Below are 24,331 nucleotides of genomic sequence, written 5' to 3' on the forward strand. Positions count from 1 at the left end.
ACTTCCTGTTTGTCTAGTGAGTTTCGCTACATTTCCAAGTCAGCTAACAGTAATTTCCCATTCTGTGTTGAAAATGGACCACCATTTTCTTACATATTTTAGTAAAGGAGAATGAAATCCTAATTTTGCATAATTATAATTTGTTATTAAATTCTTAGAACTTATAAGTAATTCCATTGTTGTATTTATTTTTAAAGACTTATTTATTCATTTGAAAGGCAGAGTGACAGAGAGATTCTCCCATCTGTAGGTTTACTTGCCAAATATCTACAATAGCCTGGGTTGGGTCAAGCTGAAGCCAGGAGCCCAGAATTCAAACAGGGTCTCCCAAGACAGAAACCCAAGTGCCTGGGCCATCAAGTGCTGCCTCTCTGGATACGCATCAGAAGGAATCTAGAATTGGAAGTACAAACAGGAATTGATCCCAGTCACTCCAATATGGGGTTCAGGCATCCTAAGCAGCATCTTAACTGCTTTGCCAAACACCTATCCCCTCTTCTTATTTTAGGTAGCTTGGTTACATAAAATTCCTCTCTCAAGATAGAGCTTTCACAAACCTTCTAGAACCTTATGCAGTTTTAGCTACCATTCCTTCCTTCACTCTAACCCAAATACATCTAGCCTCTCTATACTACATAAAAATAAGTTCCACGAGAATTTACTCAGTATCATACACTGAACTGTGAGACCAACATTATTTGCTATTAAGCAAATGACAAAAAGAATGAACATGGGATGTTCAACTCAACCATTCTGCTATTTGCAGACACTAACACATGAATGGTGAATGGAAAATCCCTTTATTCATAGTGCTCAACAATTACTCGCTTTCTGTATTTTCTTACTTGTACTGTGTGTATACACCTGTTTCTACTATGTCATTCCCTAAAGAAAGAAAAAAAACAGTCCCTTTACCTGTCAATCAAAATGCCCTCTTTCTCGGATACACCTGTTTCATCCAGGACCTAGAAGGGGGATGGTCACCATGAAAATTTGTATATTAAACTCCATGTGGAATTTATGGGGGCACAGAATGCCCCGGTGGCTCCACGCAGGTAGAGGCACACCCTCCTTCTCTCCCTGTGGACCATGGCTGAGGTGCTATTCAGGTGCTCCCTCTCTCCCTTCTCCCTTTGGGCAGTCCTCTGACCCACTCATGATGGGTATTTCTCATCAGCCCACACTTGTGTGAGAATGTATGTTTTCTCTGTTATATAAATCCTGTTCCCATCTGTGTACCTTATAAATTTCTGCACTTAAGAATTCTTAACTTGGGGCCAGCATTGTGGTATAGCAGATGAGGCCACTGCCTGCAGCACTGGCATTCCATGTGGGCACCGGTCCAAATGCTGGCCACTCCGCTTCCCATTCAGCTCTCTACTGATGTGCCTGGGAAAGTAGCAGAGGTTGGCTCAGGTCCTCGGGCACCTCCACTTACCATCCATGTGGGAGACTTAGAAGAAGCTCCTGTCTTCAGAGCAGCCTAGCTCTGGTTGTAGTGGCCAACTGGGGAGTGAACCAGCCAGTGGAAGATCTCTCTCCTTTTCTCGGTAACTTTTTTTTAAGATTTATTTATTTATTTGAAAGAGTTATATAGAGAAGGGAGGCAGAGAGAGAGAAAGATCTCCCATCTGCTGGTTCACTCCCCAATTGGCCGCATGGCCAGAGCTGCAATGATCTGAAACCAGGAGATGGGAGCTTCTTCCAGGTTTCCCACACAGGACTTGGGCCATCTTCTACTGCTTTCCCAGGCCATAGCAGAGAGCTGGATCAGAAGTGGAGCAGCAAGGACTCAAACCAGCACCCATATGGAATGCTGGCACTGCAGGCAGCGGCCTTACCCACTAAGCTACAGTGCTGGCCCCAACTCTGCCTTTCTGATAAATCTTTCTTTTTGTTTCTTTTATTTCATTTATTTCTTTTTTTTTCTAATGATTTATTTATTTTAATGAGAGTTACAATGAGCAAGAGACAGAGAGATAGATCTTCCAACCACTGGTTCACTCCTCAAATGGCTGCAACTGCCAGGGCTGGGCCAGACCAAAGCCAGGAGCTTCTTCCAGGTCTCCCACATGGGTGTAGCAGCCCAAGCACTTGGGCCATCTTCTGCTGCTTTCCCAGTGCATTAGCAAGGAGCTGGATTGTAAGTGGAGCAGCGAGGACTTGTACCGGGTGCCCAAATGAGATGGCTGCATTGCAGGCAGTGGCTTTACCTGCTACACCACAATGCTAGCAGCCAATAAATAAATACTTTAAAAGAAAATCTTGGTGTGAGATAAGAACCTGGAAAAAGATTAGAATATATCTATGCCCCAACAACCAGATGTCTTCCATTAGTGAAGATCACATTGGTTCTATTTTTATTAGACTTTCCTCCTCTATTACACAACAAAATCACAATAGTTGCCTCAAGCAAGTTTCCACATTTTCACTTAAAAATGACTGACATTTCATAATTCAGCACATCATAACTATGCAACTATGACAGTGCATCCACAAACTCATTTATATTCACTGAATTTATTTTAACATTTATACCTGAATTCCTCATTAAACAAAACGAGCCACTGAAGAGGTTCAGGAAATACCACCCCAAAATATAATGGCTTTAGAATATTAAGTTGAAGGCACTGGAAAACAAAACCAACATGCAAGTCTAAGTTTCCATCCACTTACTGAAAGATGGAGCCTCCCAAGGAATGTATTATCTGGCTGGCTGAGAAGTAACGCTTCTCCAGCCATTACAGGTAGAAAGAACCAACCTTTGCTGCGACAGGTCAGCCCTTGTTACAAGCCAGCTTCTAGTCTCGGGATCCTGCATCTTCCTTAGAACCAGAGGACATTTCCTTCACCCTCTGACCGTCTTCGTTCAGCGAGGGGGCCGAGTCAAAGGGCGCTCCCCTTTTCTTGATTAACCCGCCTTATTCTTGCCCAAAGCAACTGTTGGCTGGGTCGCTCATTACAATCAGATCTCAGGCTTAAGCACCCTGCCAGGGGGAGGAAAACAGGAAGCGCAGCTGAGAGAAAACAGGCGAGGCCATCACTTCCCAAAAAACTCACGGAAGTGCGTATTATAGAAAAACTATGCACAGACTTCAATTTTTCAAACCTTTTAATCAAAATATAATTCCAGTTTCCATTAACTTTTGTTAAAGACTGAGTAAACCCAAACTTTTTGCCTTCTCCATTTTAAAGGTACTCATGGCTCAGTCCCTCACTTTCAAATATACCCCCAAATCCAACGATTCTATGCAAACCAAAACTGCCTTATGTGGACACCATAATTCCAAGTTATTTCTGGTAAGATCCATTCATTTCTTAAAAAAAAAAAAAAGGTTCTGGGACACGGGCTGGAGTTCAGACCATGCATTCAGCCTGGTTTCCATCCGCTCAGGAAGCCACCACAAACCCCCACAAATGATCACACCTTCTTACTGCACAAACCACCCCTTAAGGTGAACTCACCCAAATGAGTGCAGACTCCCTGCACCCGAGTAAACACACAGTTCCCTATCTTCTAGTTATGTACACACTGAACCCAGTAAGGCACCCGAGGCCTCTTTTAGATTTTATTTTAAAGGCCCAGAGGGTGAGTGAGTGAGAGAGGGGTGGGGGTTGGGCAGACACTGGCTCACCCAGCCAGACACCTTAGACTTCTCTACAATACCTAGTCCAGAGCAAAAAACTGCTCTAACTCAGCCCCAAACACACAGTCATGAAGATTCAGAACCCACAAGAGAACTTACCCAGGCTTCCCAAGACACAGCAAGAGAACAGGGAGCCTGAGGGGCTCAGCAGGTGCGCCGTCTCATTTTCTGGTGCCCTGAAGGCGGATGGAGCTCTGCTTTGGATTTGGATCCGGCTGACTGCGTCAGAACTGTTCAACGTTCAAGTGTTCAAAGGGCAAATGCTCAAGACCAGTCATCTCCAGTGGAGTAAATTTGAGCAAAGACCACCAAACCAAACCATTCACAAATTACACAGCTGCCGGTATCAGGGCCGGTTCTGACAACCTACAACATCATCAGGCAGCATCTGTAGGACAGAAGTAATGGCAATCAATTTAATGGGTTATAGCTTAGTCAGTCAACTCCACTGGTTGCAGCTTAGCTAGGTATTTTTACAGTTTATTCATTAGCTACAACCAAGGCAGTCAGTCAAAGCAGAGTTACTGTGATTAAACTCTATATTGGTTTGTTCTGTTGGGCCCAGCACAGGTGTCCTGTCCAGACCTAGAGCCTCCTACAATTTTTATTTAACACCACTTCCATGACAAGTGAAAACCAGTCACAGCACTCAGAGTATGACCCCTGAGACATTTCCCTTTGTCCACTGTCTTGTCCCACACCCAGGTGAGGCAGGAATACAAAGCTGTGCACATTGCCGGCTGACTGCTGTGTGTCTGGCAGACCTAAGCCCAGTTTCACCGCCCTCCACTAACTGCTTAGAGAAGCTGGTGGAATCTGCAGGTGCAGACTGCATAGAAGCAGCAATCTATATCACTGTCTAGTGTAGCTTCTAGCCTGGGCTCGGTCCTATTTACACACTTTTTTATTTCACAACAAAGTGTTGCTGTGCACAACCGATGGGAAGGAGCAAGTAAAACCAAACTCATGCAGGGCAGTTCAGGTGAAGGCTCTTGGTACCACCAGGCAGGAATTGGGGCCATCAGGGAAGGTTGCAGCCCTCCCTGTCCTCGCTCTGCACGCCTGAAGGTGTTCCCTGTTGGCAGCACCCGATCCGGAGTCAGAGAAACTCCCATATGTCAGCCTCTAGGGCTCAGAGCAGGGTGAAGCAAAGTCCATCTGCAGGCCTGCTGTGGGCAACCACTAAGCGCCCACGAGCTCTGCCTCCTGGGTTCACCCTCTTGTGTGGTGCCCTCCCTTGCTGTACCAGGGTTGGTCTGTGTGACCAGATTGTGGCAGCGCTGATGAAATGTCACTTAGCAAAAGGCACCAAAGCTTCGGTTTTGGTGGCTTGTGGCAGGTAACTTCCTAAGAGGGCCCCCGTAATTCCCACCTCTAAGTATCCTACAGGCAGGACCTAGTAGCCCAATTCTACTTAAGCCAGTAGGGCAAAAGTGACGGGATGTCACCTCTGAGGCAGAACCACTAGGAACAGGACTCATACCTTTCTTGTCCTCTGCTCGCTCACTCCGGAGAGAACCCGCGTAGCAAGTGAGGTCTTGGCCATCTCAGGCGTGAGTGCAGGTGGAAGAGCAGCCACGCCAGGTGAGACTTAGGAACCTTAATTTATCCTAAGATGGCCGCAGTCTCAGCCGATACCTTGAAGGTGGCCTCTGCAGACTCGGGCAGAGGCTGAGAGCTAAGCTACATCTAGTGTCTGGGCCCAGAGAAGCGTGAGACGATAAATGTTGTCTGAAGTGTGGAGTAATTTATTATATTTATTATACAGCAATAGCTAACGACTGCACTCTCTTTCTTTCATCACAGGCTGCTCTTGGTTGATGTCAGTAGCAGTTTAGGGGGAGCCCACTTGGTAAACAGCAGCCATGAGTGAGTGAGGTTGGAGGCAGATCCTCACCCAGGTGAGCCCCAATTGATGGCAGACCCCACCCAGAGCGTGATTCATGAAGGGCCCTGCACCAGAGCCCACAGCTAAGCTTCCAAATTCCTTGATCTAGGCTGCTCCGGTGTGGGTAATTTGTTTTGCAGCAATGGAGAGTTCGTGAGCAAACGGAAAACATTCAGCAAAGAGGGAAAAGCCATGTTCATGAAACCAAGAGAAATATTCTTTATGAGAAGTATTTGGTTCATGTTCTGGTTAGGCCCTGAATGTAGGTATGCAGTTATTTTTGTTTTCTTTTTTTTAAAGATTTATTTGAAAGGCAGAGTTACAGAGAAAGATGGAGACAGAGATATCTTCCATCAGAGGTTCGCTCCCCCAATGTCTGCAACAGCCAGGACTGGGCCAAGCTGAAGCCAGGAGAATGGAACCCCATCCAGGTCTCCCACATGGGTGGCAGCTGCCCAAGACCTTGGGCCATCTTCTGCTGCTTTCCCAGGTGCATTAGCCGCGAGCTGGATCAGAAGTGGAACAGCTGGGACCGGAATTGCGCCCACATGAGAGAATTTTCCTACTTTTGAACTTGCTGTTAGAAAGGCCATAACCATGTAGTGGACAGGACTAGGGCTTCGGAACACAGACGTGGTGTGGGATTCTGAATCTCCCTTCTGTGTGTCTTGAGATAAATCGCCTGCCCCGAGCTTCAGTTTCCCTAATAGGCACTAAACAAAAGGGTGTTCCCCACTTAGTGGAATCCCAGAGTTTGTCCTTAAGGCAAAGGATAGTTTTTTTGATATGAAAGAAACTCTAAAAAACAACTCCATACCTGGGGCTGGCCTTGCAGCGCGGTGGGTTAAGCCACCTCTCCACCATCTCTCGCCCCTTCTCGGGGGTGGGGGTGGGTGCTCAATACATTTGCTGCTGCCATTAATTCAACCAGTATTCCAGCAACTGGGTGCCTAGAACGACACCCCTGGGCTGGTTTCCCAGGGGCTCAGGCGCACCTATTGCTAGGGGCGGAACTGGATTTCCAGGAAAAAGTCTGAGGCTTGGGTACCGAACGCGACGGCTTGGGGACGTAAGTGTCCCGGCTGGATGGCGTCCTCAGAACTCGCAAACGTTCGGGGAGGGGCATTTCACCTCTTGACCGGAAGTTGCCTCTGCCCTGACAAAACATGGCGTCCTCAGCGCCACCCGCCCATCTCCGGTAACCAATGGCGCCGCGACGCTGGGCTGACTCACGCGTGCGACCTCGGCACTACGCTGTATGATGCAACGCTCCAGTCGGGGAGCCTCCGGAGCACGTTGGGGTGATTAGGCGGCGGTAGCGTCGAGGCCGATGTCCTTGGAGGTGACCAGGGCGACCGCAGGGATGGTGCTAGGTGAGTGATGCTCTGCGGGCGGCGCGGCGCTCTCTGCAGCCGAGTCCTGGCGCTTCCCTGCGAGCCCGGAGCAGGGAGGGCGCGCCTCGGACACGGATGTGCGGGACTAAGGCCAGGAGGGAGGCAGCCAAGGGCCTGGCCTCTCCCGCGACCTGGTGGGCCAGGCCGGGCGCTGCTCGGGCCCTGGGAGCCCGGGGCTGCGATGGCGGCCGCCTTGGGCCCCTCCCTAGGCAAGAAATGCCGGGTCGCCGCCGTGATGCAGGCGCTGGGACGGGTCAGACTTAGCCCCCCGACACGCAGGTCTTCACGGGGATCGTCCGGCGAGCGACTCCAGCGTTTTAATGCGTTTCCGCAGAGCCTGGCTTTGTGTCGAGATTTCCAGGGAGACCATACGGGGCAGTGGGCAAAAGCAGAGCCGGAAGAGGCTTGCGTGGATGTCACGGTTGGGGATTACGGTTGTGTGTAGCCCTCTGCAATGTGTGAAACTCAGATCTCCCGCTGGCTTTAAAGACCAGGGGTGACTGGCTTTTTTTTTTTTTTTTTTAAATTTGGCACCTGTGCCCCGACCTGCGCTGTGTATTTATTTCCGCCTACAGATGGTGGTGATTTTCTTTAGTCTGTAGATGGAGAAACACCCCCCCCCCCCCACGCCCTCCAGCAGGGTCACCCTGGCTTTTAAGGTACAACACTCAATATTCCCATCTAGGTCGGGCTGCCTTGCAAGCCCTTGTTGTACCTAATCAAGTAGATGGAAACAGTAGCACCCATTAAAAATCGTCCAAGTTCTTTTTGGAAAGCTTAGTCTATAGCCAGTGTGTCTTTAGGAGAGGAGTGTCCCTGGAATAGGGCAGTGGGAAAACGGGGGGGTGATGCCAGTTTGTTTTGAACTCTGGTGATTTTTTTTTTTAATGCACGTTCTGTTTACCAAGGTGAAAAATGGGCCAAGTAGTTGTATATAAGGTGACTGACGAGTAACTTATTCTCGTTTTGTGAAACAGCAGAGCTGTATGTCTCCGACCGAGAGGGCAGCGATGCCACAGGAGATGGAACCAAGGAGAAACCGTTTAAAACAGGCCTAAAGGTAGTGTCTCTTCTGAGCAAACAGACCCTCTGCTTACTAATGGCTCGCGTCAGTCCTCTGTAGCCGGTCAGAATTTTATTTCAAGCACAAGGCTTTGAAGAGCACTTTTCGGAAAAGGGGAAGTTAGGAATGAATGCAGATTTGTAGCCTTAAGGTTGCCATGAGCTGACCAAAGTCTGCTCTGTGTGAACATTTAAACGAGGTGTGGAATCTTGGGATGTCTCGCTCTGGTACATCAATTTGCCAGTTTTTCAGTTTCTGTAAGAACACAAATCACCTTTTCAGTCGCACGGAGCTGATGGCCCGGTGACTCCTACCAGGCCTAGTGGTGACTTGACCGCAGCCCACAGTGTGGTCCTGAGCCTGGAGCCTCAGGGGTCTGATGAGTATCGGCACACCGAAGCGTGCCTGTGGGCCCGAGCAGGCACGTGACCCCGGAGCGTGCAGCTGATGAGTAGGCCGCGTTTCTCAGGGCCTGGAGTTCGCACGTGAGTTCAGCACAATGCCGGGAAGCACACTGGTGTGGAAAGCCAAGTAGAGTTGCAAAGGGGTTGGTTCTTCGAGCACAGGGCCTCACCGTAGGGGTGCTGCATGGCTAACTGCGTCAGGTTAAGGTGTGACCCAGGCATCCTTAAGTAGCCATGGACTCGCCAATTAAACCAGAATGGCTACAGCGGCCACATGGGAAGATGATTGGAAGTTCTCTCCTTGGACAATTCTAGGGAAAGCAGGGCCCTGACACTGCTGTTTCTACACATCCAGGCCTGGCCTGCCCACCTGTTGTGACATTAATTTAGCTCTTGTCAGTCTTTCTAACCTGGCACACTCACTCCTCTATTGGGTCATACCATATGAATAAAAAGAATTATTTATTTGAAAGGCAGAGTTAGAGGAGAGATGGAGAGATCTTGCAATCACTGGTTTGCTCCCCAAATGGTCACAAGGACTGGGGCTGGGCCAGGCTGGAGCCAGGAGCCAGGAGCTTCACACAGGAGGTCTCCAGTGTGGGTGGCAGGGGCCCAGGGACTTGGTCTGTCTTCCGCTGCTTTCTCAGGCGCATTGGTGGGGAGCTGGTTGGACAGTGGAGCAGTCAGGGACTCAAACAGGTGCCCATATGGGATGCCAGTGCTGCAGGTGGTGGCTTTACTCATTTTGCCACAGCTTTTTCCCTGGGCCTTGCTTTCTTTTTTAGTATTTTAAAACCAGAACATACATTGCGTGATTTATTGTTGAAATTCTCAGGATGTGAACTGGGTGCCACAAGAGCTGTCATCCTGGGTCAGGTGCTGTTCCTTCATGGAATCCGTGCCTGAGTCTGCAGCGTGCAGTGTCCAGGTGCCTCACCGAGCAGTCCTGGTGGTCTTCAGTCTCTTAGCCGTGGCACCCCGTCATGCTTTGCGTGCACTTGGCAGGGGAGCCCCATTTGCCACAGGCCGACTGCTGAAGGTGGTAGGCCTTAAAGCCCCAGTGGCTGTGTAATGTGTGCGTCTTATTGCGTCACTTTCCAAACAAGGACATTCCCTTTGTCATCTCCTACACCCAAGACCAAAAAGACTGGAAGGAAAGGCACTTCCACTGCATTGCTCCCTGGCCTTGCTTTCTGATTCTTAGAAAGGAACTCTCTTTCATTTCTGTGGTGTTGGGCCCAGGTGAATGTGGTTGTGGGTGGAAGTATGTCATTCTGATTTGGGCAGTGACAGTTTGGTTCTTTCAGTTCCAGCAATAGAAAAGGAGGGGTCAGTACAGGCTGTTGCATAGTAAATGAATTTTGAATGCAAATACAAATACAGGCATGCTTCACTTAACAGTAGGGTTGTGATCTGAAAAGTGTGTCATTGACGATCTTGTCATTGTGTGAACGTGGTTGTGCACTCACCAATGAAGACAGCTACGCGTCACTAGGCAGTATAATCTTAGGGGACTGCTGTTGTACACATTGTCCTCTGGTGACCAACATGTTGTTAGGCAGTGCGTGACGCTTTGTGCTGTTGAATTGTTGAAACAGTGAATTCGCTTAGGTGTTTCCAGACGAGCGAGTCTCCCTCCTCTGTAGCACTCATAGACTTAGGACTAATGGCCCTTTTGAAAAGGTCCCTTTTTTTAGGTTTTGGATCCTGGGGCCAGGATAATAATTCATTTGCATTTCTTGTTTGACTTAATTTCATGGAAATTTTGCAAGAATATTGGAGGCAATTAATGAAACACTCATCTTTTATGCACTCTCAACTAACTTTGTAAAAAAGGAACACAAGCTTTAAATTAAGAAATGATATAGAAATAATGCTGGAAGTGTCCCAGAATTGGTGAAAAGAGATATTTGCATGTGAGAATTTTACAAGTTAAATGAAGCCTACGCTTTTATGCACTTGACCACTATTTTGTTGAAAGAGAATCACAAGTATTTTAGACACTTCCCTGATTTAGGTGTTGTCTCTGGACAGTGAGCATTTGCCGTTAGCCGTCTCTTCTGTTGTCAGTGTGGGTATGCTGTGGGTTGGAACTTGCTGGAAACACTGGAAGGGTTCTAGCGGGGGTGGGAAACGTTCGGCCCACGAGGCCCTGGAAACTGATTTGTGTGTTCCTGTTGAGGCAACCTGCAGGCGGGACTCCAGATTCAATAAATCTGTAGCAGACCAACTTTTAAGTTGGTGGTTTTGTATGGCCCGTGAATGTTATTATAAATATTGAAATGGCCCTTGGTGGAAAAAAGGTTCCCCACGCACTCTTGACAGAGCAAAGCGTTTCTTGGTAGGTTCAGCCACTCTTTCAACATTGACTTTGGCTGTTAGGGCCTCTATTGTTTTCTTCTTGGCTCTTGACTGTGTTCTAGATTGTTGAAGGTGCCTCATAATTGATTTTTCATTTTTAAGTATTGTGCAAAGTTAAATTTCTCTTTTCTCTCTCCCTCCCCCCTACCCAAGGCTTTGCTGACAGTAGGGAAAGAACCTTTTCCTACCATTTATGTGGATTCGCAGAAGGAAAATGAGGTAGGGCGAACCAGAAATTTGACTGAATTTTATTTTGTTAACAAATTTTCATCAAGGCATAGAGATCTTGAAAAAGTTTGATGTCTCTGTCTCTCTAGAGGTGGGATGTTATCTCCAAAACACAGATGAAGAACATTAAGAAAATGTGGCATCGAGAACAAATGAAGAGTGAATCCCGGGAAAAGAAAGAGGTGAGCTGTGAATGTGCCCCTGCGAACCGTTTTGGAGGTGGAACACTGGACACCGTGCTAATGCATTGCTGTATCCTGAAAACTAGGCAGAAGACAATCTGAGAAGAGAAAAGAACCTAGAAGAAGCAAAGAAGATTACCATTAAGAACGATCCAAGTCTTCCGGAGCCGACATGTGTACGTGCGGAAATCGTCTCTCGTGTCCTGGGCTTGGCTCCGTCTGTCTTTTTTTCTGAGTGTGGGGGCCGTGCCCCGTGGTTTGTTCCTTTACATCGGCTGCCTTTGCTTTCCTTGCAGAAGGGATAGGAATGAGGCTTTACCAAGCCTGGGGGCCAGGCCTGGCAGTGCTTGTGGGCGCTCAGGGAGTTTTCTCCTCTCTCGGATCCATTTCCTTCCCGTACAGTAAAGAGGGGGAGATCTGTGATTTTCACCAGTGTTTAAATAGTTGAAAAGCACTTAGAACTTCTGAAATTGGCTTTCCTTTTCCTCCTCCTATTCTTTCTGGAACCCAGACAGATTGCCGTGCTGTGAATGGATGTCATCTGATGAGTTGTCATTCTTTCCCACTTGCCTAGTGAGGGAACCGGGTTTTTGAGTGCCCTAACCATTGCTGTCTCTATGCACCGTTCCCATTCACTCCCCAGACGAAGCGCTGATCTTTGTTCCTGTCCAAGTCCTAGAGTGTATGGTGGAACTGTGGGTCAGCAGAGGCTCGGTGTAGACTTGGATTGTCACTTCTGGGGGAAGCAGGTGCCCTACTAGTGACCCATTGAATTCATTTATAAATTGATTTTATATAGTGGTATATGAGATTCTTCTGGGTTTTCTCATTGCCAGTTTTGCTCTAAGAAAAGAAGACTTGTATTTGTTTTTTTGTTTGTTTGTTTTAATTTTTTTGAAAGACAGAGAGATGTCTTCTATCCACTGGTTCACTTCCTAAATGGCCGTGCTGGCTGGAGCTGGGTCTATTCGAAGCCAGGGGCCTGGAGCTCTTCAGGTTTCTCACGCTGGTGCAGGGGCCCAAGGATTTGGGCCGTCTTCCACTGCTTTCCCAGGCCACAGCAGAGAGCTGGATCAGAAGTGGAGCAGCTGTGACTCAGTGGCGCCCACATGCGATGCCAGCACTACAGACCGTAGCTTTACCCACCATGCCTCAGCGCAGGCCCTGACTTGGATTTTTGTTTGTTTGTTTGTTTGTTTGTTTTTTGTTTTTTGTTTTTTGACAGACAGTGGACAGTGAGAGAGAGAGACAGAGAGAAAGGTCTTCCTTTGCTGTTGGTTCACCCTCCAATGGCCGCCGCGGCCGGCGCACTGCGGCCGGCGCACCGCGCTGATCCGATGGCAGGAGCCAGGAGCCAGGTGCTTTTCCTGGTCTCCCATGGGGTGCAGGGCCCAAGCACCTGGGCCATCCTCCACTGCACTCCCTGGCCACAGCAGAGAGCTGGCCTGGAAGAGGGGCAACCGGGACAGAATCCGGCGCCCCAACCGGGACTAGAACCCGGTGTGCCGGCACCGCTAGGCGGAGGATTAGCCTAGTGAGCCGCGGCGCCGGCCTGACTTGGATTTTTTTAAACCGTTCCAATATGGTGAAATGTATTTGATTCCGACCCACAGTAGAGTGATTGCTTCTAATTTTGCATCCTTTGTAATTTTTAACACTTTACTGCAGTCTACCTAGTGTTTGTGAAAATGCTGGTGAATGATATAGGACATAATTAATTGGTCAAATATTACTTATTTTGACAGGTGAAGATTGATGCATTAGAAGGCTATAGAGGTCAAAGAGTGAAGGTGTTTGGTTGGGTCCATCGGCTGCGGAGGCAAGGTGAATGGTATAGCTTTTCTTTTAATTTTAAATATTCCTGGTGTTAGATGAAGAAAACATTTTAAAAAATCACTTAAGGGTGTGTGTGTGTGTGTGTGTGTATGCTGGCTTTTTAAAGGATACAGTGATATATACATATATTAAATTTGTCCTTAAATGAGAGCACAACTATTGAAAGGTTAATAAGGCCATTTGAAGGAAGAGGGTCACGTGGGAGTTTTGAATGTTGAACGTTTAACCTTGGAGTTTCCTCTGTATACAATTAAATTATGAGAAGTACTCTGTAAGTCCCTTGAACATTCTGGCGAAATTTCTGTTCCCATTTTTAGGAAAGAATCTAATGTTTCTGGTGTTACGGGATGGTACAGGTTATCTTCAGTGTGTCTTGTCGGATGAGTTGGTAAGTATTTTGTTTCACTTACAACTGAAAGTTTTTCACTAGGTTCTCTTACTGTTAGTTTTGAGAATTTTAAGCTCTATATAAACTTTTTAAACCTTTATTATGAAAATGTCATGCATTGTAGGTATGTGTAATTTTTAATTGTGAATTATACAATAATAAAGCTGGGAGGAGAAACTTTTATTGTGGAAAATTTTCTAACACATAAAAAATAGAACATAATGGAATCCTCATGTGCCCATCACCAGGCTTCAGTAATCAACACCAGCATACAGCTTAGTAATCCTGGTGTACTGGTCCCTCCCTCTGCTCCCCTCCTTACGTTACTGTATTCTTATACTTGCATATGCACGTCTGGGATGGTGAACTACCATCATCACTCCCACCCCAGATTAGCCCAACACCTAAGTGTTGTCCAATAGCCAGTCAGATTCCCCCAGTTAATTCTCAGTGCCTTTTTACAGCCGATTGGTTTGAATGAGGAGCCAGATAAAATCCTGCTACTTTAGTTGCCATTGCTCTCAAGTTTTTTATCTGTTACATTGCTACCTCCCATACCCTTTGTGTTCATTTGTTGGGGAAAAAATGGCCATTCTGGATTTGATTGATTGCATGCTTGTGGTGTCATTTAACATGTTCTTTTCTGTATTTTCTTTTGAACTGGGATTAGATCTGGTTTGGGGTTTTTAAAATCTTTTTAAGGATTTATTTAAAGTCAGGAGTTACGCAGAGAGAGAAGGAGAGGCAGAGAGAGAGGTCTTCCATCCTCTGGTTCATTCCCCAAATGGCTGCAACAGCCAGAGCTGTGCCAATCTGAAGCCAGGAGCCAAGAGCTTCCTCAGGGTCCCCCGCAGCGGGTGCAGAGGCCCAAGGATTTAGGCCATCTTCTACTGCTTTGCCAGGCCATAGCAGAGAGCTGGATCGGAAGTGGAGCAGCCGGGTCTCTCTACCTGCCATACCACAGTGCTGGCCCCTTTTTTGGGTTTTGAAAGCAACAGCTTCATAGGCAACGCTGTGTTCTTCTGATTGCATCACATCCAGAGAAATGTGGTTGTCTTACTGTAGGATTAGCGGGGCCCAGTGTTGACAGCCTTATCCCTCCATTGTCGAGTTCCCTCATCACTTTTCTTCTGATAACTTCTTTGAGTATTGAGCACTGTAGTGTAGAAAGGATCTGTATTAAAAAAAATTGAACTGTCCGTATTTTTAGGTGACATGGGCTCTCATCATTTATGCATGCATATGTATATAAAGTGTGTAAATGTTTATATATCTGCTGTGGAGAAATATATCACTCACAGGGACGATTCTTAACATTAAACATCAACAGCAGACTTGGTTTTTCTTTAGCTAGTATGACCAGGTAACTTATTTGTGGAAATGCCCTTAGATTTTTGTGTGTAAGAATCATTTCATGTCAATGTGAATAGCTGAATTTGAACTGTGATCTTTTCATAGTGTCAGTGTTACAACGGAGTGGTCTTGTCCACCGAGAGCAGTGTTGCGGTGTATGGGATGCTAAATCTGACACCCAAAGGCAAGCAGGTGAGTGGACTGGGTTCCTTGCTGGCCAGTGAATGGGCATTTCTTTCTTTCTTTCTTTTTTTTTTTTTTTTGACAGGCAGAATTAGACAGTGAGAGAGAGAGAAAGGTCTTCCTTCCGTTGGTTCACCCCCCCCCCCCAAATGGCCACCACGGCCGGTGCACTGCGCCGATTCGAAGCCAGGAGCCAGGTGCTTCTCCTGGTCTCCCATGGGGTACAGGGCCCAAGCACTTGGGCCATCCTCCATTGCACTCCCTGGCCACAGCAGAGAGCTGGACTGGAAGAGGAGCAACCGGGACTAGAACCTGGGGTACCAGCACCGCAGGCAGAGGATTAGCCTAGTGAGCTGCGGCGCCGGCTTTTTTTTTTTTTTTTTGACAAGGGCATTTCTTTATTTGCTTATTTTCCTGTGTCTGCTTTTATACTTTGGGTGTTTGGGAATGAACCACTTGCTAGATTTAGTTTGCCTTTAACTTCTCTAGTGAAATACATAACACTCTACAACTTGTCTGTGTTCCTTTTCTGGGGCTATAACAGAATACCATGGATTGGGTAATGTATAAAGAAAAAAAAGTTAATTTCTTGAAACTGAGAAGTCCAAAATCGAGAGCCATGTCTGACGAGGGCCTTGTTTGCTCCTGCCAAGGTGGGAGGCATAACATGGTGAGAGGCAGAGAGTGACAGCTCCTGAAGGCTCCATGCTCGCACACCTGAGACAGTGGCATTCATCCAGTCATGGGGGCAGATGACCTAGACACTTTCCATGAGGCTGCACCTCCCAGCGTGCATTTTGGAGGGAACAGACATTCAAACCATAGCACACTCATAAAAAGAACTCAAGGAATTGATTTTACAGAATTCCTGAATAATCCTCATGGGCTCTACTACAGCTACTTTGCTTTGAGTCTGTGAATCACTTTTCAGCAAGGTGGGAATAAAAGCCACCACCAATTTCAGCACAGTAATCTCAACCTCAGCTTTCTGAATGGGATTTGAAGGTCTCTTTTAAACATAATTAAATGGGGGCAGGGATTGTGGCGCAGCAGGTCAGGCCACCCCTGACACGCCAGCAGCCCACTTTGGGGTGCCTGGGAGGGAGTCCTGCCTCTACTTCTATCCAGCTTCCTGCTAGTGTGCCTGGAGGCAGCAGATGATGGCCCGAGTCCCTGCCACCCACGTGGGAGATCCTGATGGAGTTCCTGCCTCCTGGTCTTGGCCTGGGCCAGACCCAGCTGTTGTGGGCATGTGGAGAGTGAACCAGCAGCTCTGTCACTCTGTCAAATGAATAGTAATTTTTTAAAATATATATTTATTTTACTTGAAAGGCAGAGTAACAGAGGGAATGGTAGAGGCAGAGAGAGAGAGAGATCTTCCATCCATTGGTTCATACCCCAAGTGGCCATGATGGCTAGAGCTGGGCCAGTCCAAAGCCAGGAGCTTCCCCTACATGGGTGCAGGGGCCCAAGCACTTGGGCCATCTTCCTCTGCTTTCCCAGGCACATCAGCAGGGAGCTGGATTGGAAGCGGAGCAGCCGGAGCTCGAACTGGTGCACGTATGGGATGCTGGCACTTCAGGTGACCACTTAGCCTGCTTTGCCTCAGTGTGGTCACCATAAGATACATTTTTAAAAAAACAAACCAAAACATGTATTTATTTGAAAGGCAGAGTTACAGAGAGAGAGGGAGAGACAGAGGTACCTTCCACCTCTGGTTCACTCCCCAAATGGCCAGAACTGGGCCAGGCTGGGCCAGCCTGAAGCCAGGAGCCAGAGACTCCACCCGAGTCTCCCAGACAGGTGCAGGGGCTCAAGCACTTAGGCCATCTTTGCTGCTTTGCCATGTGCATTAGCAGGGAGCTGGATTGGAAGTGGAGCAGCTGGTACATGAACTGGCGCCCATACGGGATTCCAGTGTTTCAGTCGCTGGCTTTACCCTCTGTGCCACAACACCTGCCCCTGGAGGTGTTTATGCTTTAGCCAGCAGGCATGTAACCTACCAGTTGCAGTTAATCGTTCATAATTGTAGTTCAGATAACTGCTGTGATTATAATTACTAAGAAAGCAAACAAAGAAAGAAATGTACCACATAGCCACAAGAGGGAGGAAATTAGAGTGGTAATCGACTTGAAATCTTCCTGAAAGGGAAGAAAAGCTGTATTAAAAGTGAATGTCTCAGTCAAGTTCACTGAGTTTGGCTTTGATGTAATATGATTGCAAAATGGAGGAATTGTCATCATATTACTTGGTATCTAGTGTTTGGCACAAGGATAATTATATATTCCATGATATGTTGCTTTTAAAATAAGTTACTTTCAAGGATTATTATGGTAGCTTGTGAATATTTACTCCATACATATATGTGTATGTATCTCCCAAAGATAAATAGTTTTCAGTAAAACTTTTCTAAATTAAGTTTTTTAGTGTAGGTAAATATGTTAAATTATTGGGCAAAAGCTGAAAATAATATGTGACAATGTTAAGTAGTTAGTAGTTAACTCCATTTGTGGGATTAACAGTTGATTTTATTTTCTATATTAAAAATATATGTGTGTTTGAAAGAAAAATGTAAAAATATCAATACAACACTGAGTTTTTGGGTAAAAATAGCAACATAACATTGTTGGGTAAAAATGTAAAGACATCAATGTTATATTGAATTGTTGGGTCTCTGTTTTTAGTAGGGCAGTACTAATAGTGATGAGATTCTCAAAATAAATTTTTACCAAACATTTTGACTCAAAATCTTCAGTAGTGTTCAAGGTTTTTTTCCTTTTCCCTCCCAATCTTTCTCCCCAACCCACCTGAAAAATTTAGGCTCCAGGGGGCCATGAACTGAGCTGTGACTTCTGGGAACTGATCGGGCTGGCCCCTGCGGGAGGAGCTGACAACTTGATCAATGAAGAGTCTGACGTCGACGTGCAGCTGAACAACAGACACATGATGATCCGGGGAGAAAACATGTCCAAAATCCTGAAAGCTCGTTCAGTGGTCACCAGGTGCTTCAGGGACCACTTCTTCGATAGGGGGTATTATGAGGTAAGTGCGTGCTCGCCATCCTTTGCAAACTCTGCCTTGTTTGCTGTTTTGGAACTTGAATAGCAGCTATTTACTCCTCCTCCTCCTCCATGTGAACAGGTGACCCCTCCAACGTTAGTGCAGACGCAGGTTGAAGGCGGGGCGACGCTCTTCAAGCTTGACTATTTTGGGGAAGAAGCGTTTTTGACCCAGTCCTCTCAGTTGTACCTGGAGACCTGCATTCCGGCCCTGGGAGATGTTTTTTGTATCGCGCAGTCATACAGGGCAGAACAATCCAGGACACGAAGGCATCTGGCTGAGTATGAAACTGTTCTTATTTATTTCTTTATTTTAAATATCTTTTCTGTAAAGAATCTTTATGTAGTTAAATGATGTCTGTACACAGAATTAGATACACTGAAGATATTGGGAGACTATGACTATGTTAAGTTTTGCCTCTTAACGTCATCCCTAAGTTTTTCACTTTGCTTTAATCATTTACGTGTTAAAGAAAAAATAAGAAATCACACTTAAAGGGGAGTCCAAAACTAAGGGAAGAGTTGGAAATTGATTTCAGGGTTGGAATTTTGCCTTTCTGGACAGTTTTCCAATGTTAAAAACGTTGTGAAAAGCTTAACGTAAGGAGAAGAGCAGCTCTGAGCTGGTGTCTTATTCTTCAGATACACTCACGTGGAAGCCGAGTGCCCCTTCCTGACCTTTGAGGACCTCCTGAACCGGTTGGAGGACTTGGTTTGTGATGTGGTAGACAGAGTCTTGAAGTCTCCCGCCGCAAGCATAGTGTATGACCTCAACCCGGTAGGTGGAGTGTGTTGCAAATTAAAAACGATAATCCATTTCTAGGAGACAGTGAAGTCTTCACCTTCATTTTTTTTTGTAGATTTGATAGCTTTTTAATTGAAATAAGTAAATTTCGAAGACTACGATTTTATATTATTATTAATAATTTTGGAATATTTGAACTTACCTAAGAAGTTTTCCGTCTTAAGAATGTAGTCATCTGGTTTTCTAGCTGAAATGATATTTAATAATAGTGGTAAATAGCTTTTTTCTCTCATGAAAGTGTTAGTGTGAGTGGTTTCTTTATATATGCTGTATTTTTCCTTTCTATTGTAGAGCTTTAAGCCCCCGAAACGCCCTTTCAAGCGGATGAACTATTCAGACGCTATCGTGTGGCTGAAAGAACACAATATAAAGAAGGAAGATGGAACTTTCTATGAGTTTGGAGAAGTACGTGTTCCCTTCTGATCAGTGTTTCAAAGGTGGCGTTGCACTTGATGCGGTGTGGCCTGCGGCTCGAGGGCGAGGAACGCGGGCCGCATCTGCAGATCCTTAGATGCAAGCTAGTCCCAGCACCTGCGGCCTCCTTGACCTAGCATGTGTAGATAAGCCTGGGAGGGGTGGCTCTCTGCCAGTGCTCAGTGAACGACCGGGAGCTTCCGCTTCCTTCCCTCTCACCTTGGCCGTCTCATTCGTTGATGTTGACTTCCGAGGTCCGTTAGCCTGGCAGGGGTGCTGCAGAAGATGGTGAAGGCTTTGGAATTACTTGCAGAGTGCTGTGTCTGTGCATTTGTTTCTTTATTCTGGAGAAAGGATCAGGTGACCTACCGCCCTCACAGCAGTGATCTAGAACTCCCTCGTGTGGAAGGAGAGTCAGAGACGATACACTTGGTTTCAAGGCAAAACCAAGAGCGGAGGCCTTGGGGAATGCCTGCCAGTGCCGCTGATAAACTCAGCTTATTGTCTGAGCCTGGAAGCCACCCTCCCAGTGTGCACTGGGGTGGAGATTGTGGACACGTTCAGGGCCTGCTTTCCTGTGTGTCTTGTCCTTTGTCCCAGAGCAGATCCCTGTTTTTCAGACTTCAATGGGGTGTACAGAAAGATCCCTCTGCCCCTAATTATAGCTTAGGCTGAGCCCCAGTGTGTGCCGAGATCCCAGTATGAGCTAAGAGATCACGCTCTCCCACTCATTCCTGTTTCCTCTCCATATCTCTGGGAGCCTAGGCTCCTGGGACCAGAGTTTGAAAACAAATGGCTCAGCTCTGTGTTAGTTTTTTTTTTTTTTTTTTTTTAAGATTTATTTATTTATTTGAAAGGCAGAGTAGAGAGAGAGGGAGAGTCAGAGAGAGAGAGAGATCTCCCACCCACTGGTTCATTTCCCAAATGGCCTCAACGGCTAGAGCTGGGCCAGGCCAAAGCCAGGAGCTTCATCTGGGTCTCCCACATGGGTGCAAGGGCTCAACCACTGGGGCCATCTTCCACTGCTTTCCCAGGTGCATTAGCAGAGAGCTGGATCGAAGTGGAGCAGTCGGGACTAGACCCAGCACCCATAAGGGATGCCAGCGCTGTAGGTGGCCACTTTGCCCACTGTGCCACAGTGCCAGCCCCTCTGTGTCAGTACCGAGTCTTGTCCAGTTCTTGCCATCAGTTTTACTGAGACAGGAGTTCAGTTTTAGCTTGAATTTATTTGTAGTTTACTGAAAGATGTCTTTAAGAAAGAAGTTGATTTATCATCACCCAGCATGCCTTGGCTAACTAATCCAGGGTGGATGTACATAGGAGTGTGACATGGGTTGCTGGTTTTACAACTGTGTCTTAGCAGCACCGAAGGCGTAGTCATTTCAGTATGAGAAAGTGCAGGGAACAGGAGACTTTAAAGGTTAGTGCTCAGTACCATATTCTGTGCAGGTCAGCGATATTCTGGAGCATTCCACAGTGACCTTATGCTTTAGGGCCTAGAGAGTGGACTCTATCGAACGGGCCACTGGACACGGCTGCTCGGGGTCTCACAGCTGAGGTGTCGGGGTTTTCTTTTGTCATTCCTCAAACAGCATGGTGCTTGAGTTATTCTGGAGAAGAGAAGATCTTCTCACACTTCATTTTATAATCGTGGGGTTTTTTGTTTGTTTTTAAGGTTTATTTATGTCTTTGAAAGGCAGAGAGAAAGAGGTCTTTCATTGCTGGTTCACTCCCCAAATGGCCGGAGCTGTACTGATCTGAAGCCAGGAGCCTGAAGCTTCTTTCAGGTCTCCCACGCAGGTGCAGGGGCCCAAAGACTTGGGCCACCTTCTACTGCTTTCTCAGGCTGTAGCAGAGAATGTGAATTGGAAGTGGAGCAGCTGGGACTTGAACTGGTGTCCCTATGGGATGTCGGCAGTGCACCTGCTATACCACAGCACCGGCCACTATAACTGTGTGTGTGTGTGTGTGTGTGTGTGTGTGTGTGTTTTAATGTCTTGATTTCTTTCGTGAAGATATGGCTCCTAATGCAAATGTGGGTTCATGTTTCGGGTCGTGGCATGTTGGTATGGGGTGAAACGGCTACTTCTGCCTGGTTGGATTTGGAGTTGTGGATGTTAACGAAGTCTTGTCTGACCTCAGGATATCCCAGAAGCTCCTGAGAGGCTGATGACAGACACCATTAATGAACCCATCCTGCTGTGTCGATTTCCTGTGGAGATCAAGTCCTTCTATATGCAGCGATGCCCTGAGGACTCCCGCCTCACTGAATCTGTCAGTGGTGGTAGAATATTAGCGATTTTACTCTTTAAAGGGGTGGGCGCTATCATTTGGAATAAGATACGGCTCTTGGCAAATAGTTCACCATAAATGTAAATTTCAAGAAGTGGGTTTTTTTCCTCTCCTGAGTGGGGGTGGAATGCTTTGTTAAATTAGACTAGTGTTTGAATTTTGCATTAATCCCAGTCTTCGTTTCGCTCTAGGAGTTTAATTGTGATTTTCATTTCCCCTGTAGAGCACTGCTGTTGGTAACTGTGCACTTTACTCTGGACTTGTGTTTAAAGGTGGACGTGTTGATGCCCAACGTTGGTGAGATTGTGGGAGGCTCGATGCGTATCTGGGATAGTGAAGAAATGCTGGCAGGTTATAAGAGAGAAGGGATTGACCCCGCGCCCTACTACTGGTACACAGATCAGGTAAAAACGTTTTTCAACATTCTCTAAAATTTATTCATTGTACTACTTCTGTGTCATTGAGAGTTTTTAAAGGAAGGAGTTGGGGGTAGTACTTTGGTGTTTGAACCATATTCAGTTTTGTGGTTATAGTTGTGGCACATGTGTATTGCCAATTTTGTCTTGGCTAAGTTCTGTATTAAATTCCTGTGAAAACCTTAACTGGGGCCCTTGCTCCTTGCTTTGATTTTTAAAAATGTCGCTAGAGCCTACCAGTATCTGGTACTGTGTTTCGCTTTCTTCTGGAAAACAGATACTTCTTCCCTGGGGGGCACTTAATCCCCCATTTACTTTTCATACTGAATTATTTCTTTCTATTGGTTCTTGAAGTCACACAGAGTCAAAGTTGGATTCTTAACCATCGTGAGCTAGCTCCTGTAACTTAGATGAAATTTTACACTAAGCCTTTATTGCTCCCCTGTCCCCTTCTTATTTTGACATAGAGAAAATACGGGACATGTCCTCATGGAGGCTATGGCTTGGGCTTGGAGCGGTTCTTAACCTGGATCCTGAACCGGTACCACATCCGGGACGTGTGCCTGTACCCTCGGTTTGTGCAGCGCTGCAGGCCCTGACCGAGTCCTCCTGCAGCATAAACGAAGGAACTCCGTTCGTGCAAGGAGCAGACTGCCTCTTTCCAAAAGGAAAAAACAGAAAGCCAAATCGTCCCTCATCTGTCCCATTGGCCTGTAACTATTTGTTTTTCTCTGTTTTTGATTCCTCTTACCATGAAAAGTCGTCCATATTGCGTGAACATCAAGCAGCGTTGCTGTCATTTGAAGAAAAGGAGTATTCATTGCAAAGTTTGGAAGAAACGAGTGGCATGGAGTTCTGTAGTTATGGATCCGTTTCAGCATTTTATCCAATTACAGGCTCTAGTCATTGTGTTCTGTGTACCGGATATATAATTAAACAGTTCTTAATTATGGCTTAAGACATTCCAGTAACTTAACCTTTCCATCCTCTTAGCAGTAACTGGAATTTGGTTTCTATCATTTTCTGGTGTCAGTGAGTTATAAGAAACATCTTGGTGGGGGGAGAATTTGGCAATAGGGCATAAAAATCTAGTATCAGAACAGGGTATAACCAAGCACTAGAAGTTGGAATCAAATGGAGATAGTCTTGACATCAGTCATTACTCTTCTAAGTCCATATAGCTGCTTAGAATTCCAAGGCCTGTGAATTGACATGGAAGAAATAGTAAAAGATGGACTTGCTGGAAGAACATGAAGTAAGAGCATAACTGGTTGCGGGGGGTGGGAGGGGGGTGCTTTAAGTCACAGCCTCCCGCGTCACTACAGAGGCAAGTGCTCTCCTCTCCTTCCTGATCATCCCCGAGTAGTTAGGGTTCAGTGAGTTCCGGAGGAGTTCGCAGCCGAGCGTGGCCACGTCTTCCCCACCGTGCCCTCGTGTGCGCTCTGTGCTACCTTATTAACTCACAGCAGGCTTGTTGAGTGACTTCGCTTCAGATTTGGTTAATTTCCCCCCCAGATGCATGCCGTGTATTCTCAATAGGTTGTATTCCCAGCAATCAATAAATGGACACATGCCAAAACTCTCTGCTGGCTTAATTTTCCTAAAGTGGAAGTGTTTTTGTCTCATTAGTTCAGACCTCTTGCATTTGTTAATCTGTCGTCTTTTTCGTGAAGTAAATATTTAAATGTAGATTTATAAATGCAGTAAGACGCTGCAGGCGGAGGGCTTAACCTTGTGCGCCACAGCACGGGCCCTGCGATGGTTCATCTTCATGACCGACTTCCTGACGGTGCAGAAGCTTACCCATGCGTCATCCTGCTTTTCAGAATAATATCCAATATATTACCTGTGATGTCAACACTTCATTAAAAAGTGGGCTTTCTTAGATGATTTGCTCAACTGTGAAAAACGACATGCTCTGGGCATGTTTAAGCTAAGCTAGGCCAAACTATGGTTGATGGGATAGGTGTATGACATGCACACTTGTCTTAATGATATTTTCAGTGTATGGTGGGTTGATTGGGACAGAACCCCATTGTTGATAGAGCATCTGCCCTTAAATATCAACTTCCCCTTTAAAAGTCCTTCAGCCATTTCTGGCAACTCAGTTTCTACCTTGTTTGATTGCTCCTCCTTTGGGAGGGGTTCTCACAGCCTCCCCCTGAGGACTTTTGTTTCTATAGCTCTCTCTGCACATAAGCTTCCTGGGGTGGGCGTGGTGGGGGGCTTTATTTCCATGCTGGACCTGACAGTGCCAGCACTGAGACAACTGCAGGGTTGTTTTCCATCATTTCTCCATAGGTGAGCACCAAAACCATTTGGTCACAGCCACATGCTTGTCCTTTTTTTTTTTCTTTTTGACAGGCAGAGCTAGACAGTGAGAGAGACAGAGAGAAAGGTCTTCCTTCCGTTGGTTCA

At 46.4% G+C, this 24,331-nt stretch overlaps 1 protein-coding gene and 1 long non-coding RNA gene across 12 annotated transcripts in view; one reads left to right on the forward strand and one right to left on the reverse strand.

The window, feature by feature from the left end:
- LOC149123707 (uncharacterized) overlaps window positions 1-6,646 on the reverse strand; it is a 33,946-nt gene extending 27,300 nt beyond the window's left edge. For 2 of the 10 annotated variants that reach the window (XR_016213969.1, XR_016213972.1), the window contains exons 1-3: window positions 5,131-5,340; window positions 3,747-4,035; window positions 2,763-2,987 (exon numbers count right to left, since the gene is read on the reverse strand). This is a non-coding gene — a long non-coding RNA (uncharacterized LOC149123707). Of the gene's footprint in view, window positions 1-243; window positions 394-915; window positions 966-1,939; window positions 2,988-3,746; window positions 4,036-5,130 lie in introns of those variants that run through there. The other 8 variants (XR_016213977.1, XR_016213976.1, XR_016213968.1 and 5 more) reach the window with 7 other exon arrangements.
- Window positions 6,647-6,788: 142 nt separating this feature from the next.
- Window positions 6,789-23,492, forward strand: NARS1 (asparaginyl-tRNA synthetase 1). 2 transcript variants are annotated; one of them, XM_051851183.3, is made up of 15 exons: window positions 6,789-6,908; window positions 7,907-7,989; window positions 10,911-10,976; window positions 11,075-11,167; window positions 11,254-11,343; window positions 12,913-12,991; window positions 13,321-13,391; window positions 14,850-14,936; window positions 17,748-17,969; window positions 18,069-18,268; window positions 18,629-18,764; window positions 19,083-19,196; window positions 21,348-21,479; window positions 21,770-21,901; window positions 22,381-23,492. In XM_051851183.3, the coding sequence occupies exons 1-15, from the start codon at window positions 6,866-6,868 to the stop codon at window positions 22,510-22,512; spliced, it is 1,680 nt and encodes a 559-aa protein (XP_051707143.3). In that variant the 5' UTR covers window positions 6,789-6,865; the 3' UTR covers window positions 22,513-23,492. The 2 variants fall into 2 exon arrangements, with proteins under 2 accessions (XP_051707143.3, XP_051707144.3); XM_051851184.3 differs by having other exon boundaries at window positions 7,910-7,989.
- The last annotated feature ends 839 nt before the right edge of the window (window positions 23,493-24,331 follow it).

The sequence above is a fragment of the Oryctolagus cuniculus genome, chromosome 10 (assembly GCF_051225735.1).
Source record: "Oryctolagus cuniculus isolate XC-2025 breed Fujian yellow rabbit chromosome 10, ASM5122573v1, whole genome shotgun sequence".
Lineage (NCBI taxonomy): Eukaryota > Metazoa > Chordata > Mammalia > Lagomorpha > Leporidae > Oryctolagus > Oryctolagus cuniculus.